The sequence below is a fragment of the Diadema antillarum genome, unplaced genomic scaffold (assembly GCF_040938485.1).
Source record: "Diadema antillarum isolate AM-2024a unplaced genomic scaffold, OU_Dant_1.0 scf00000092, whole genome shotgun sequence".
NCBI lineage: Eukaryota > Metazoa > Echinodermata > Echinoidea > Diadematoida > Diadematidae > Diadema > Diadema antillarum.
In genome coordinates, this window is record NW_027270981.1 from 261,033 (window position 1) to 274,733 (window position 13,701).

Consider the following 13,701-nt stretch of genomic DNA (forward strand, 5'->3'; position numbering starts at 1 on the left):
GGCAAGATGTAGATGAGCAAACAATAAGCTAGACATCAAGTCGCCAGTCCTCTGCTTTAATTACTGCCGAAATGAGAGGTGAGAAAACAAAGGAAGCTGTCCTCCTCTCCTCCCACGTTATATCGTTGTTGCCATGGAGGTTGTTACCTCTTTATTCTCTCTGGAAGACAAGTGTAGTGCCACTCAATGCTCGGCCTGGAGTCGGTGGAATTTCGACGAGTTTTTATTCCAAGGTGTGCGTGGGTGTTCGAACTGATGTCTTTCCCAACAGACTTTGTTTGATGTGACGTGTCTTAAACACGTCGATTCCAGGTTGATGGTATCCCAGCCAATAAGGCGACTAGTTAAGTCACGACTTGTTACGACACGAGGTCGAGATGAGAGGCAACAACGTCGCAATGTAACGTCTTGAACCTGTCCACGTCTGTCAATGTATACACCACATTACCGAGTAGTGGTCCCTACGCTTGTCAAAACCCACAATGCAACGCGAGTCTGTGTCTTTGCTATAGAATGCGCAATCAAACAAAAACAGAAACACGTACTGCCTCGTATAAACTGAACCATCAATTCCGGTTCCAAGGTACTCGACTTACCGTCATTGGATGCAGTCCATGTAGGCCTACATACACAATGTATCTGTCATTCAAATCATAAATTACATTCGCTCTTACGTCTTAGGTGACGTGTTGAGTGTGACGTATGATACACAATAACACGTAAAGTCTCCTTTTGCATGTCATCAAGAGAAAGTTTTGAATACCAGGTCGTTTGCTGACGTCACTGTGAGAAAGTCTGGTAGGGTCTTTCTTCCGAGTGAAATGAAACTGGCAGTGATTAATTTCACAAGATTTCTTGCCTTTCATTTTACCATTTTCCATGACCTTTAAAGGGCAGAACAAAGTTTTCCGGAAAGACCTTCTTTTTCTGTAATGATCAAATCAGCTGAAGATGAAACATTGTGTAACTGCAAATGCAAGGAGCAGATTGTCGGATGTTATTATCTGTTTTCAGTTAACGAGGGAGGATATGCTCGGTTACGATAGCCCAGATTACTTGGAGAATTGTATCCCAGTCGCGCTCAGGATTGAAAGAAAAGAAGAAAAAAAACATTTAACTTGTGGCGAGGTGTAGTAGAAAATGTGGAATGCACAACTTGTTTTGTCTTTGACAGGTAATAGGTGTATTCATCCTGTAGGTAATGATTTGAAATGACAACACCTTTAAAGATGTTACCCTCTATTGTGAGCCCTACAACTCACAAACTCTTCATCCTCTATCGAAGGCGATTTGTCGCTTTCAATCAGATTTTTGTCTTTGAAATCTATTAAATTCGGCAATCAAGAACAAATGGATCCCTTTCACTTTTGCGTAAGCAGCATGAATGTCTACAGTATCATTAAAACGGCTTGTCATATAAAATATGTTTAATCTTGAAGTAACTGTTACATCATGATCTTAGAGCGAGCGTCGTAATGAACTTATCTCTTGAGATTCACATATCATGCTGCCGTGGGTTCAAGATTGCTGGAGATCGATCCTGATGTCTTGCTAATTACTTAGTACAGTCTATACATAAGCTACTTAGTTCATGTTCTCACATGCCAAAAAAAAAAACAAACCCAAAACAGAAAACCTATTGGAAACCGATGGTCGGCGTCACACAGCACGCTACATCACATATTTCGATTTCCAGCAGCAACTAAACCCCGACGCCATTGGCATTTTACTCGCCGCTGTACGACGCAGCCATGATCGTAACTTGTCATATCGACGCCTGCCACCGAGGAAAGTTAAACTTGTCATTTGCGTTTTCGTAAGAGAAACATAATTTTATTCGTTATCAGACATTTGCCATGGCAGAAAGTGATATCCCATCAAGAAGTTAACACGTCTGTATGGATGTCTTATTTCATCTGAAAAAAAAAAAGCTCTACTCCTTGCTGAAAATAAACTATATTTCAGCTTCATGCTTTTCTCCTTGCTGAAGTATTCAAGTACTTTCGTCAACACCCAGTGCCAAAATTTGAATGAGTGAATTTTACTAGGAGCCAGTCTTCGAGATCAGCAAACCCAGGATGCAAAGTCCATCCTTCTTCAAGAGAAAAGCTCGGAGAGGTCATTGAGACAAGACTAACTTTAGCAACATCTCTCATGGAATAGATCAATCCCTTTCATTCAAACTGACGCAAAGAAACAAATGTCTCGTAATGTTACGACACGTCTTCTGTGTGAATGGTTGTCTAAGAGCCCCCACCCACCTTTTATCTTTCTATCCAGGGTCCTCTTGAAATGTTGCTCTTCTACCCCCCCCCCCCCTCTCTCTCTCTCCCTCTCTCTCTCTCCTCTCTAAACTATGTGTGTGTATATTGTGTGCGTGTGTGTGTGTGTGTGTGTGTGTGTGTGTGTGTGTGTGTGTGTGTGTGTGTGTGTGTGTGTGCGTATGCCGTGTATGGTAAGTGGTTTGTCATGATATATATAAAGTTTAAAGAGCGAGGTTCAGAGATACACGTTCTTTATTTGTTTGTGTGGGCCGGTGATAAATCGGGCCTGAGTCTGGGGAGCAAAGAGGGGTCACACTGACTATAGCCCTGTGGTGGATGTGAGCGCTGCCTTCTACTGCCGAGTCGCGGCGGCAGCAGCGTCGCGGACCGTGGCAGCCCGCGATCGACGCCTGCACGAGAGATTTATGTGAAGCGATGGCAAACTTAGGAGGTGTAGGGGTCGGTCGAGAGACGAGCGTGCTGTCATATACTTGTACGACATATCCTACTTGGACCTGGCTTGAGTTCAGGTTGTTGCTTTTTTTTCAGATGTCTCGCTGTGACATCTATATCTCTGCATCTGTATCTCTCTGTACACACTTGCGCGAATACTTATCAAGATATAGCGTGATGAGATGGAGTAATACAAGAAGTAGATTAGATTGACAGATAGCAAGTCACTAAGTCTATGCATAGATGCATATTTACAAACATACTTACAGAATTCATAAACATAAAACGTATGATTACTTCAGCCCAGCTTCAGCAATAAACATGGCGCCTTATCTTGACTTTTATCTTGTATGATACGTGCGTCTTTTGTGCGTTGCATGAATGTATGCGTCCTTGTGACAACATTAATTCTCCTATTCCGCATAATTATGCGTGTGGTATTTCACTCGATGTACCGATGATGCATTTGAACGTCAAAATCTTTGTTGGTATTGTTAGTATATTTTGTCAGATTGTTTCCTTTGATAAAGACAAAAAGACAAAAAGTTGTGGTCCCCCCCCCCCCCTCCACGCCTCCCTTGCTCTCTCTCTCTCTCCTCCTACCCGTAGAATGCTTTTTTGCCTGTCGCTCCGACTGCGTGCGCGCTCTCGCCCCTTCCCAGCGCGGGAATAATTGCGGACAAATTGGACGCGGGGTTAGATAAACTCGAAGGAGTTCAACGGCAAATTACGTCCTGTTTGAATTATTGCTCCAATAATATCTATATCTCTTTCTCTCCCCCCCCCCCCCTCTCTCTCTCTCTCTGTTTGCGTATTTGCGTGTGTGTACTAGTAAGTGCGTATGGGATCGAAGGCAGTGCAATTGGTAGACTCGTTTGCTCATCATGTAGCCACTGATCTAATAACCAACTTCAACTCATCGTTTCCTGATTTGAGCCCAAGGCTTTTTTTTTCTCTCATTTTAATCATGGATGGCAAAAGAGGAGATGTAAAAGTATGTGTGTGTGTGTGTGTTTGTGTGTGTGTGTGTGTGTGTGTGTGTGTGTGTGTGTGTGTGTGTGTGTGTAATAGGAAAGCGTTCAGACAAATCTAATAAAGAGTTGCATACATAGTGTAAAGGGGATTAAAAAAACGCAACACATTTTGCACGTATGTCCGAATACTGTGTGTGATCTTTGAGGAACGAAGCACATTTCTGCTCGACAAACGAAGCGACAGAGTTTACATTGCTTCGAAAAAGAAAAAGCTGATGCATTCCGCCATTTGTTAAGATCTGACAGTATTCGAAATTTTATAGCAAAGTTGGTAACCCGAGTACACATATTTTTAGAGCAGGGATAATGTGCAAACCCTCCTGTATTTGTCTTTTTACACGGCCAACAAAGTTTGCCAAAAAATTTGTCCTCGAACCGTTCTGAAATAATCAATGAATTCCTGTTCAGCGACAACCACGCACACGAGTCCTGGCCCAGAAAGAGCCAAAACGAAGAGGGGCCAAATGTTGCTAACTATGCCAGAAAAGATCCCGTGTACTTGTTGACTAATTCGCAGCGCCAGCACCAACATTCGCTGAGGCTCCATCCAAATTTATTCCACAGTTCGGCCAAATCGAACAGGCTTTCATTAAAAGGGAAAACCCCTAGAAACAATAATGATACATTTAAAAGAATAAAAAAGAAAAAATAGTTTGTGTCAGAATAATATGATAACTCCCTCTCGCGGCCTCGCTACACATTGGCGATGTGCCCGCAGCAATAGCGATATTGGCGTCGCGATGGCAACAGTCAGTATCGTCACACATACAGACCGACGGCCTGTATGATACATACCCTATTACTTTTCGCTCTTTTACAAACATGTTTCTAGAGCTTGCTGTCAATGTCTATTTAGCACAGAATGCAGGGACTAATATGCGAGTGCGTGTGGTGCTGTCGTCCTCGTTGTTGTTGTTGTTGTTTATAGAGATAGTGATGGTAATGATGATGGTGACGATTTTGCTGCTGTAGAAGGGGAAGGGAATAAAAGCGTCTCGCTGGTCGTAACAGGCCCTCCCTCACTTCCCGGTGATTCGATGCGAAAACTTTCCCAGTTCCAACTTTCTTCTCCATGGTAGGGTGGTCCTCATTAGATGTGGAGGTCCCAAATCATAGCTGAAAGGAGAGGAATGTCCAGCGCTGCAAATCAGGTAGGGGGAATCCGGCGGCCGCCCGCCCGGTCGAAGCTGATTAAAATACCAGGCGGTTACATCTGAGGCAGACAGCTCGCCATCCAGACCAGCGCGGACGAGGAGATTGGGGCGGGAAAAGGCGTAAGGACAAGCGAGGGGGTGTTAGTCATGACATTTGAATTAGGAAAAGGGCAACAGGAGGACGAGAAAGGGAAACAACAAGAACCAGACAACCCCTTCAACCCCTCCAACCCTCTTGAGTCCGCTGCGTGTAGCGGGGAAATGCTGCCGTAACCTTGACTTTCACGAGACAGTGTAAATATGGAGCAGACGACATCGCTGCGCCAAAGAAACAATAGCGCCAGGAAATGACGCCTCTTTAAGAACGCTTCCCTGCTCAAACCCGTGTGAGCAGTAAAGATGCACCCTAAAAAGTAACCCGTTCTCTCTTATAATTTTCTCATCAAGAGGGCTCACCTTTCCCGCTAATATTGGTTTACCAGTCACAAGTCGTATTTTCCGTCAAATTATGATACAAGTACCTCATTTTCTCTTACTACAGCCCCTATAAGGATTATAGAGAGTGATTAGATAGTGATGACTTTTAATTGTGTACTTTAGAAGAGTGGCCCACTCTTTTCGTAAATGAAAACTATTCGAATTATAAGTATAATCGTATGTACCCTTTGAGGTGCCCAAAATGATCTTTCGTAGTTGTTCATTAAGCAGAAAAAAAACAACAACAACAGCAACATCATTATATGGATGTTACAAATCGCCCCTTAAACCATAACTAGACTTGTCCTTTTTCTTGGTTAATTATTTGTCCTCTGAATCTTCTAGTGAAAAGGAAAGAAGGGATAAAATGTATGGCGGCGAAGAGACACGGTGGCGACACAGGACTCCTCGCACCTGTCCCAGAGTACAGTTGTCCCTGAGAAGGGAGCTAGCCCTGGCCGCCTCGTGTCTGCTGCATCCGGGACACATGCTTAATCACTGATGAGCGGCTTAGCATTACTGTTGAGACTGGCCTCCGGCTAGTAGATCTCTCCTTTGCCCATCCCCTCCCCTCCCCTTCCCCTACTCTTCTCTTTCTGTTGACTTCCGACGTCTCTTCGTCTCCATAATCTTGACATAACATAATGCGACATATAACATCTCGTTCTTGACGTATTACATAGCATCTCCTTTTATCGTGGTGTCTTTTCATTAATGGCTATATTTTAAGCGCTGTGTAGATGATATAATTATCATTGATGGCCGTGGAAGTTCCAGTTTCTTATCTTATCAGAGATGTTAACTTTTTGGACAACAGAATAAATAATAGGACAATCTGTTTCCATCCCTTGAAATTTATAGAGAAGAGAATAAGTGTTTTGATGTAGCGATTACGATTGGTCGCGAAATTCCACTGTTGTCTTTACTGAAGGTGTTCAATTTGGTAGAAAATTTGACGATCTTTAGTGTATTTGACATGAGTGATCCGCATATTTTTTTTTTCTTTTCTAACGGACATTTTGAAGCCGACTTTTCCAGGAAAACGATCTGAATTCTGAACTTTCCAGAACTAAAAGTAAGAATGTAAAAACGGCAAAAAGTGCGAAGTGATACATACTCATGAAATGCACAGAATGTTGTCAACTACAAACTACAGTATCACACGCGCCTTCTCCGGGTTTAATGTATATAATCATCCGGGAACTTCAAGAGAGAGCAAAGCTTTTCTGAAGTAGGGATAGTGGCGGACGATACAGGGTTCGCCAATGCCGTTTCGCGCCAGTAAGACGCATTGCGGGGCAAGCGGGTGGCGGCGAAGTCGGAGCTGTGGCGTGTGCGGAAGCATTGCAGCGTCTTCACGCCATGGGGCGCCATGCTCCAACACCCAAGATTTCTTCTTGTGCGACAAATTCTTCCTTTCTCTCTCTCTTTGTAGTCCTCCTCTTTCTCCTCCTTATATCCTTATTACCTGATTTAAGAACCCGAAAACACACACACATAACACACACACACATACACACACACACACACACACCCACACACACACACACACACACACACTCAAGAAACACATGTATGGGCGTATACAGTGCAGCTATAAGTTATCTCCTAGTGGAATTCGTACTAATTGTGTTTCCTTTTGTTTTGCGCATATCCCGCCATTGCTAGACCTGAGAATCTGTAGGGATCAGTTTCCTTTTCACTCGTTGAAGAGCATGCAGACAGGAGGGGACTGTAGTCTGTATCCCTTGTTTGGTTGTCTGTGTGTATTTGCATTCTTACTTCTCTCTCATCTCACGTTGCCTGGATACTGGTGTAAAATAGACAGAAAGCCGGGTTCAGCGGAAAACACTTATGATCTTTGAAAAGGATATATTTCTGCGATTGCTCTAAAACGAGTCGTAGGGACATGGTATAGTCATATCAGCTAGAAGAAGAATAGAATAGCTATACTTGGAACGTATTTGCCATAGATTCATCACTGTCTTAGAAACCGCGACAAAACGATTATAGACAAATATAACCCGTGCTCCAGCAAATGTTAAACTCAAATGCCTTGCCCCAGTATGAAAGAGGAACAATAACGTTACCCTGAGAACGCAAACGACTCTGCTACAACGCAAAATGCCTCATTACGAGTACAACATTAATTCTAGCAATAATGACAATTCCAACCAAATGTTTTATTGTCACTTTATCAAGCATCAAAGTACCCCAGCTGGCATGTCCCACCTTCCTACCCACTACACCTCTCCACACGCCATATCTTGACCACGTATAGTAGATGTAGCCACCTCGTTACCTTTCTTACATTATAGACACACACTTATCTACATTCCTATCGCCTTTGTAAGTTGAGTGTCCACAAAATTCCTTTCCTCTGTGGTCGACAGGCCATACAAGGCGTAAACTTGACAATTCTTCGACACGCCCAACTGTAACAACCATTATATCGGCGAGTCAGATGTATCAGATGTATCTTCATTACTCATATTGCACTGTGTATATCCCATGCTTGTGATCCAAGGTAGATGTTTAAGCTTCTGTTGCGCCATTTGATGTTTGGTGTTCTTTGCCCCCACCCCCCCCCCCCCCTTCCCGCCCCCATCACCACCACCTCCTCAAACTTCCCTGCTTCGTCCCACTTCCCTTGCAGATCGGCTGATACCATCTCAACACGTGTAGCGAAAAAATAAAACTGTTATTCGCCACTTGAGCTCTTGAGTGTGTCCGTTAAAGGGGGTACTTGAGCACCTTCTCTGCGCCCGTTGCTCCGGCCATTGGCCCTTGGGCCGTAAGCCGTTTCGCAAACTTGTTTTGTCGTTATGGATTCCCCAAACCTGCATCCTTCTAAAAACACCACCCGTCAACACGCTAACTATCCCTCTTGAAAAATAAAAAAGATGGGTGAAGTCTGGAAAGAAAAAGAAGAAGCAAAAGAGAGACAGAACGCGAATGCTAAGCAAAAGGAGGTACATGTCGGTCATGCGTCCATTACGTAATTTGAAGTAGACTAGATGTAATTCTCATCGTAGGGATCTTCTCTCTGTTCCCGTATCTCATGAATTCCTTGCACTTTTGCTAGTTGCTATCCCTCTCTCGGTCACCGCGTTGTTGGTTGTTGATGTTGTTTTTTTTTCTGTCTATCGCTTTATTGAATAAAAGTTAATCTCTGCCAGAGATCCCGTTAGTCAGAAACGATTCATCATCACATTACTCGAGCAGCTGGAGATGACGTATTAAAGAATTAAGGAGAAAACGTTATAATTATCAAGACTTATTTCGTTTTTAATGGGTGAACGGATTTCTTTTCCTCCAGGCCAACCAATTAGGAATGTCAAGGCACAAATGTATTATTTCGAAGACAGGGCGTCGCGTCGCAGGCTCTAGCAAGCCATGACTTCGACCGATATTATCTCCAGACCTCTACATACATTCTGAATCCATTTTATCGTTTAATTAATAGTCCATATACCGAAACAAGCCATTCAACACGTTCAATGGTTATTCAGTGTGTGCATAATATATTACTTAAGTATACCGGTTATAAAATGTCAAGAATTAAGACTTCAAAGGAGAATCCGACAACGCGGTCAAGGCAACTACTATTAGAGTGGTCTTTACAGGACCTTCTGAACATTGACTTGAATCCTTTCCAAAGGTATGCGATGTTGTTACAGCACACTTTTTTTCCTTATGTCGGGGGGGGGGGGGGTTGTGGATGGAGTTAGCTGATCGTTCTTAGTGCCCTGTTCGGTTTCGTTTCTCCTTCACTTAAATTGTGTATTCATTAGCATCGTCAACAACTGGGCTATATTTGCCAATGCTGGCCACTTCATAAAGAATAGAGTGTAGGCTCTCTTTGCGTGTGCAGAAACACGTTTACATGTAGCGGGTTTACAGCACGCCAGTGGTTAGTATGTGCACGATGGACACAGACGAGTGCTGGTAAATAAAGAAAAAGGGTACAAAAATACTCAAACAGCGAAGAAAAAAAAATGTTGCCTTGCTGTTTCAAACTTGCATTCTTCACCGCCTGTTTTCGCAACGCGTATATTAAGACTGTATACACGTGCAAGAGCGTATAAAGACGCCGCGTGAGATCTTGTGGTAGCGACGTTGTGCTGGAAATATGAATAAATAATGATTAGGTGTGATTTTGAGCTCTGTCATTTAGATAATCTCGTGCCACACAAACGAATTCATGTCGCGCGTGTGTTAAATGAGGGCATATTATGATTTGGTTGCATGACAACAGTTGATATGGGGAAAAATAATGAGGACAGGAAATGGCTTATAAAGCTGACTCAGATTTCATTTTGTAATCTGAAAATAGAGCTAGATGGATCAATGTGCTGCGAGAGTAACCATGGCTTTTCTGACAAAGAAAAAACAAAAAACAAAAACAAAACAAAAAAAAAGAAAGAAAAATGTACACGAGCTTTAGAATCTGATTATCTGCGCATTCGATTTCTCTCTTCCTTGTGATGACCGACTTACATAATCCGTCATCATGAGTAGGCCTACTGGTAATTGATTCTTTGTGTTTCTATTTCATCTACCGTGTTGGCTTTCATATCACATGCTTTCCTTATGATTACAAAAAAAAAAAAAAAACAGTCAAAAGAGGTAGAAAGTCACGTGATTTGTTTTAGTGCGCCTTCACGCGCTCGTCTGCCAATAGCGAGCTTTAGAACTGCAACGCGAACGCTTATAATAGACTTAACGGCTGCCTTGCGAATGTGCAGAATACCATTTTTTGATAATTGGCCAACTCAATAAACAATGAAACATGCAACATGAACATAGGCCACAGTTCTTTAATTCCAATGGCTGAGGCTAGTTCATTTCTCACAGTGCATAGCACTATTACATAACACTGCGTCCATGCCCTTTCTACAAATGTCATTACATTTCCCCAACATGCCTTGCTCCAAGCCTATTTTGTTATTTTCTTTTAGAGAGCAAAACAAGACAAAGTTTGTTAAGAAAAAGAAAGAGTTTATGAAAACGGTATTCCTCTTGAGTCGTGTCAAAATTACAGGCAGACCAGCAATAATGCCCGGAAGCTTGAGATAGATTTCCCGCTCTCCTCGTGGTGACTAGCAGTAAAAATTTTCAGACGATCTCGGTTGAACGCGGATAGAGGGGAATTGATTTTAAGACGAAAAAAAAAATGCAGCGTGAACTTGATGATAAAATAACACACAAGGTCATAGGTCATCTGGCACGAAAACTTGCTGCACCTGGAACTTGGCCTCCCAATTTCGTTCCAGTGGTCTTTGGATGTCGACCACCAGGTACCCTCCGCACTGCCGCAGTATTAAACAAGACATGTTCAGCTGTGGTGGGGTTAAGCAGAACGTTAACCGACGGTGCAGCACCCATGCTAGCATGGGAAATTCGAGCTCGGGCATCCAGCCGCTTTTACCAGAATTTTTAGCTAATCTCAAGCTGCGACGATTAGTTTTTCTGTTGTATTTTCCCCTCTCCAAAAAAGAATGAGATGGAAAGGGAGGGAGAGTGAGAGAAAAGGAGAGAAAGAAAGAAAGAAAGAACGAGAGATTATCAGAGAGAAGAGAATACTCTCTTGAGAGTCCTGCACTCCTGACTAAAATTGACTCTACGGAGGGGAGATGGTCGAAAGACGTCGGGGCAGGACCTCCTCATGCATCTTGCCCCCGTCGGGGTTCGTGTCCCACTCGCAGCACGCACTGTCGGTAGCCTGACAGCAGGGACGTGCGAAATTTCGTCATGTCCCTGCAATCGCTCGCCGATTTATAATGGTTTTCTCAAACACCTTTTCGCGTCCTTCGCCGATAACTCTTGAAAGATTGCATCTCGATATCCCGACACCCTCCGACCACAATACTTGGCCAATGTCGAAAAATCATCCTAAATAATATTATTCATTGTATACGGTGGCGTCAGAATCTTTTCTTGAATCAATAAACGATGTCTCCAAGAGATGAAGTTCGTCCAACCCACCTCACATGGAGGCAAAGAGTCCTAACATGAGTGTCACCAAGCACAGTGGGGACAAAAACTTTTATTACTTAACATGATATAAAATTATGTTCTTCTTTGTTCGTTGTTGTCTTTGTTGTTGCCCTTTCCGAGTTGTACCTAATCTCTATATCTTTTCTTTCCCTTTGTTTGTTTTGGTCTCATTACAGCAAGCCTGTACATCCAGGCGCAGAGCCGGAGCTACGTGTCGATTCAAGGAATCTACAGCAAGCTCTACGTCTGCGTCGATGAGAGCGGCAACCTTTACGGAGCGGTGAGTTTCGTCATAGTTTCTGAAATAGGAGAGAAAACTACCCCCCCCCCCCCAAAAAAAAAAATAAAAAAAATAAAAAAAAAAATAAAAAAAATGAAAAATAAATAAATAAATAAATAAATAAAATAAAATAAAAAATAAAAAAATAAAAAATGCGGTTTTCGGATTTGGGGTGCTTCTCCTCGGTGTTACAGAGTTATGGATTACCATGAAGTAAACACAAGAGGGACGGCTAATGTGATAATACAAACTTGATATCTATGTTTGTATGACGTCTATATTCGGGTCTTTTTTTTTTGCGTCCGCTACCTGTTTGATTTCGCGGCACTTTCGACAGGTGCTGTCTAAATCAGAGCATCTAGTATTTCAAAGAGAAGGTACCGCTTCACGCAGACATTATTTCCTCAACGCCCTCCCTGCCTTGATTGGGGGTCGGATGAAAGAGATGGCCACCCTGCGTCGCTTTGCCGTTGCTCAGCGCTAGAATCGCTGGAAATCTCCGAGTTTTCATACTGCGTGGGGGGGGGGGGGTTACGGAGGGATGGACGGAAAGCAATATTGCAGGAACATAATTTGGCGAATAATGCAATATTGGTATATTCGTTTCATGTAAGACTGTACAATAAGTTTTAATAAACAATGGAGGGAGGAAATCTATGAGTCATTTAAGTATATTTGAGTTGCAATTACATCGCGATTGCTCTTTTGCCTAAAAAGTTTACAATGCACACCATGAATTGGTAATGAGTTTGTACAACTTGAATGTCGTGGAAGTTGCTAAATTTTCGTATTTCTTTTGTTCTTTTTTTTTTTTTGGTTACATTCCGTCTCTGCTGCAGGCACAAATGGACAGGCGAAGCTGTCTCTTCCAGGAAAGGTTTGAGCCCAACTTCTTCAACACGTACGTGTTCACCATGCCGGGCAGCTCCAGTAGGCGGCGCCGCCGGAAGACGCGGTATCTCTCCATCAACAAAGACGGCGTGACACGGGTGGCAAAGGTGCGCTCCCCAAAGAAGTCCCACTTCCTGCCCATCACACCGCCGAAGGAACTCTTGTGACTAGCGAGAAAGTGGCGTAAGAGTCAGGCGAGGTCCAGGAAAGCGAGGAAAGGGTGAAAACGATGACGACGACGACGATGACAACACAACGACCACGACGTCATTGTGGTGTTCGTAAATCGTAAACACTGCGCCCATTGTTTTTTTCTTCCTCGGAAGCAGACAACAAATTTGAATGTGGAGCATCGATATTTCAAAAATTCGTGCATCTGAATTGACACTGACTGCTTAGAGACTTCTTGAGGAGCCTCTTCGCGACTTACTCGCCGCAACAGCAAGTTTAGAGTGCGCCATCTATCGACCTCTTACGCCACTGTGTACGCATGAGGCGATACACGACCCACTGTCCCTTTTTGAGATTATTGGACAAACCTCGTGTTTGTCAACAATGATTTATTTGCTTCTTTTTCTCTGATGAACTTGTGCCACTTTGATAATTATATTTACAACACGCTGCCAAAAAAGGAGATTAACATGCAATGTGGTGTATATATACACACGAATCCTATAAGACCAACTTTTTGATTTTTGTGTTAAACTGCCGGAAGAGAAAGTTGGCGAAATGAAGAAAAGTTTTAGACTCGTATTCATGTGTGCTATAATCAGTAAGCAGTATGACAGCGCATCGAACGGTGATCACGTGTAGTATTTGGATCTTCATCAAATTGGCAATACAGGTGCGCCTTCGTTATTTACCTCATTCACAATTCATGTATTCATCTATGTAGCAACGTTTACCAAAAGGCAGAACATTGTGTGCTATAGCTAATCAGCGACTGAACATAAGATCACTCTAAACTAACGCTTAACCCACCACGTTTGGTGAAAAAAAAAAAGCTGTTGCAGTAAACGGTTTTTAGTTTCATTGACGTAGCATAATGCTAATTGCTTGTGTTGTTCTTCTCATGTTAACATAAAAAGACGACGAGGTATTAAATCCCACGAGAACCAGATCTCTATTCGTCTAGCTTCACTATAAAA

General features: G+C 42.9%; 1 protein-coding gene across 1 annotated transcript in view; it reads left to right on the top strand.

Annotated features, from left to right (window-relative positions):
• Nucleotides 1-13,701, top strand: part of LOC139718262 (uncharacterized) — a 31,121-nt gene extending 17,420 nt beyond the window's left edge. The window contains exons 2-3 of the mRNA XM_071629744.1: nucleotides 11,559-11,662; nucleotides 12,502-13,701. Coding sequence (XP_071485845.1) covers nucleotides 11,559-11,662; nucleotides 12,502-12,720 — 323 coding nt within the window. The 3' untranslated portion in view covers nucleotides 12,721-13,701. The remainder of the gene's footprint in view (nucleotides 1-11,558; nucleotides 11,663-12,501) is intronic.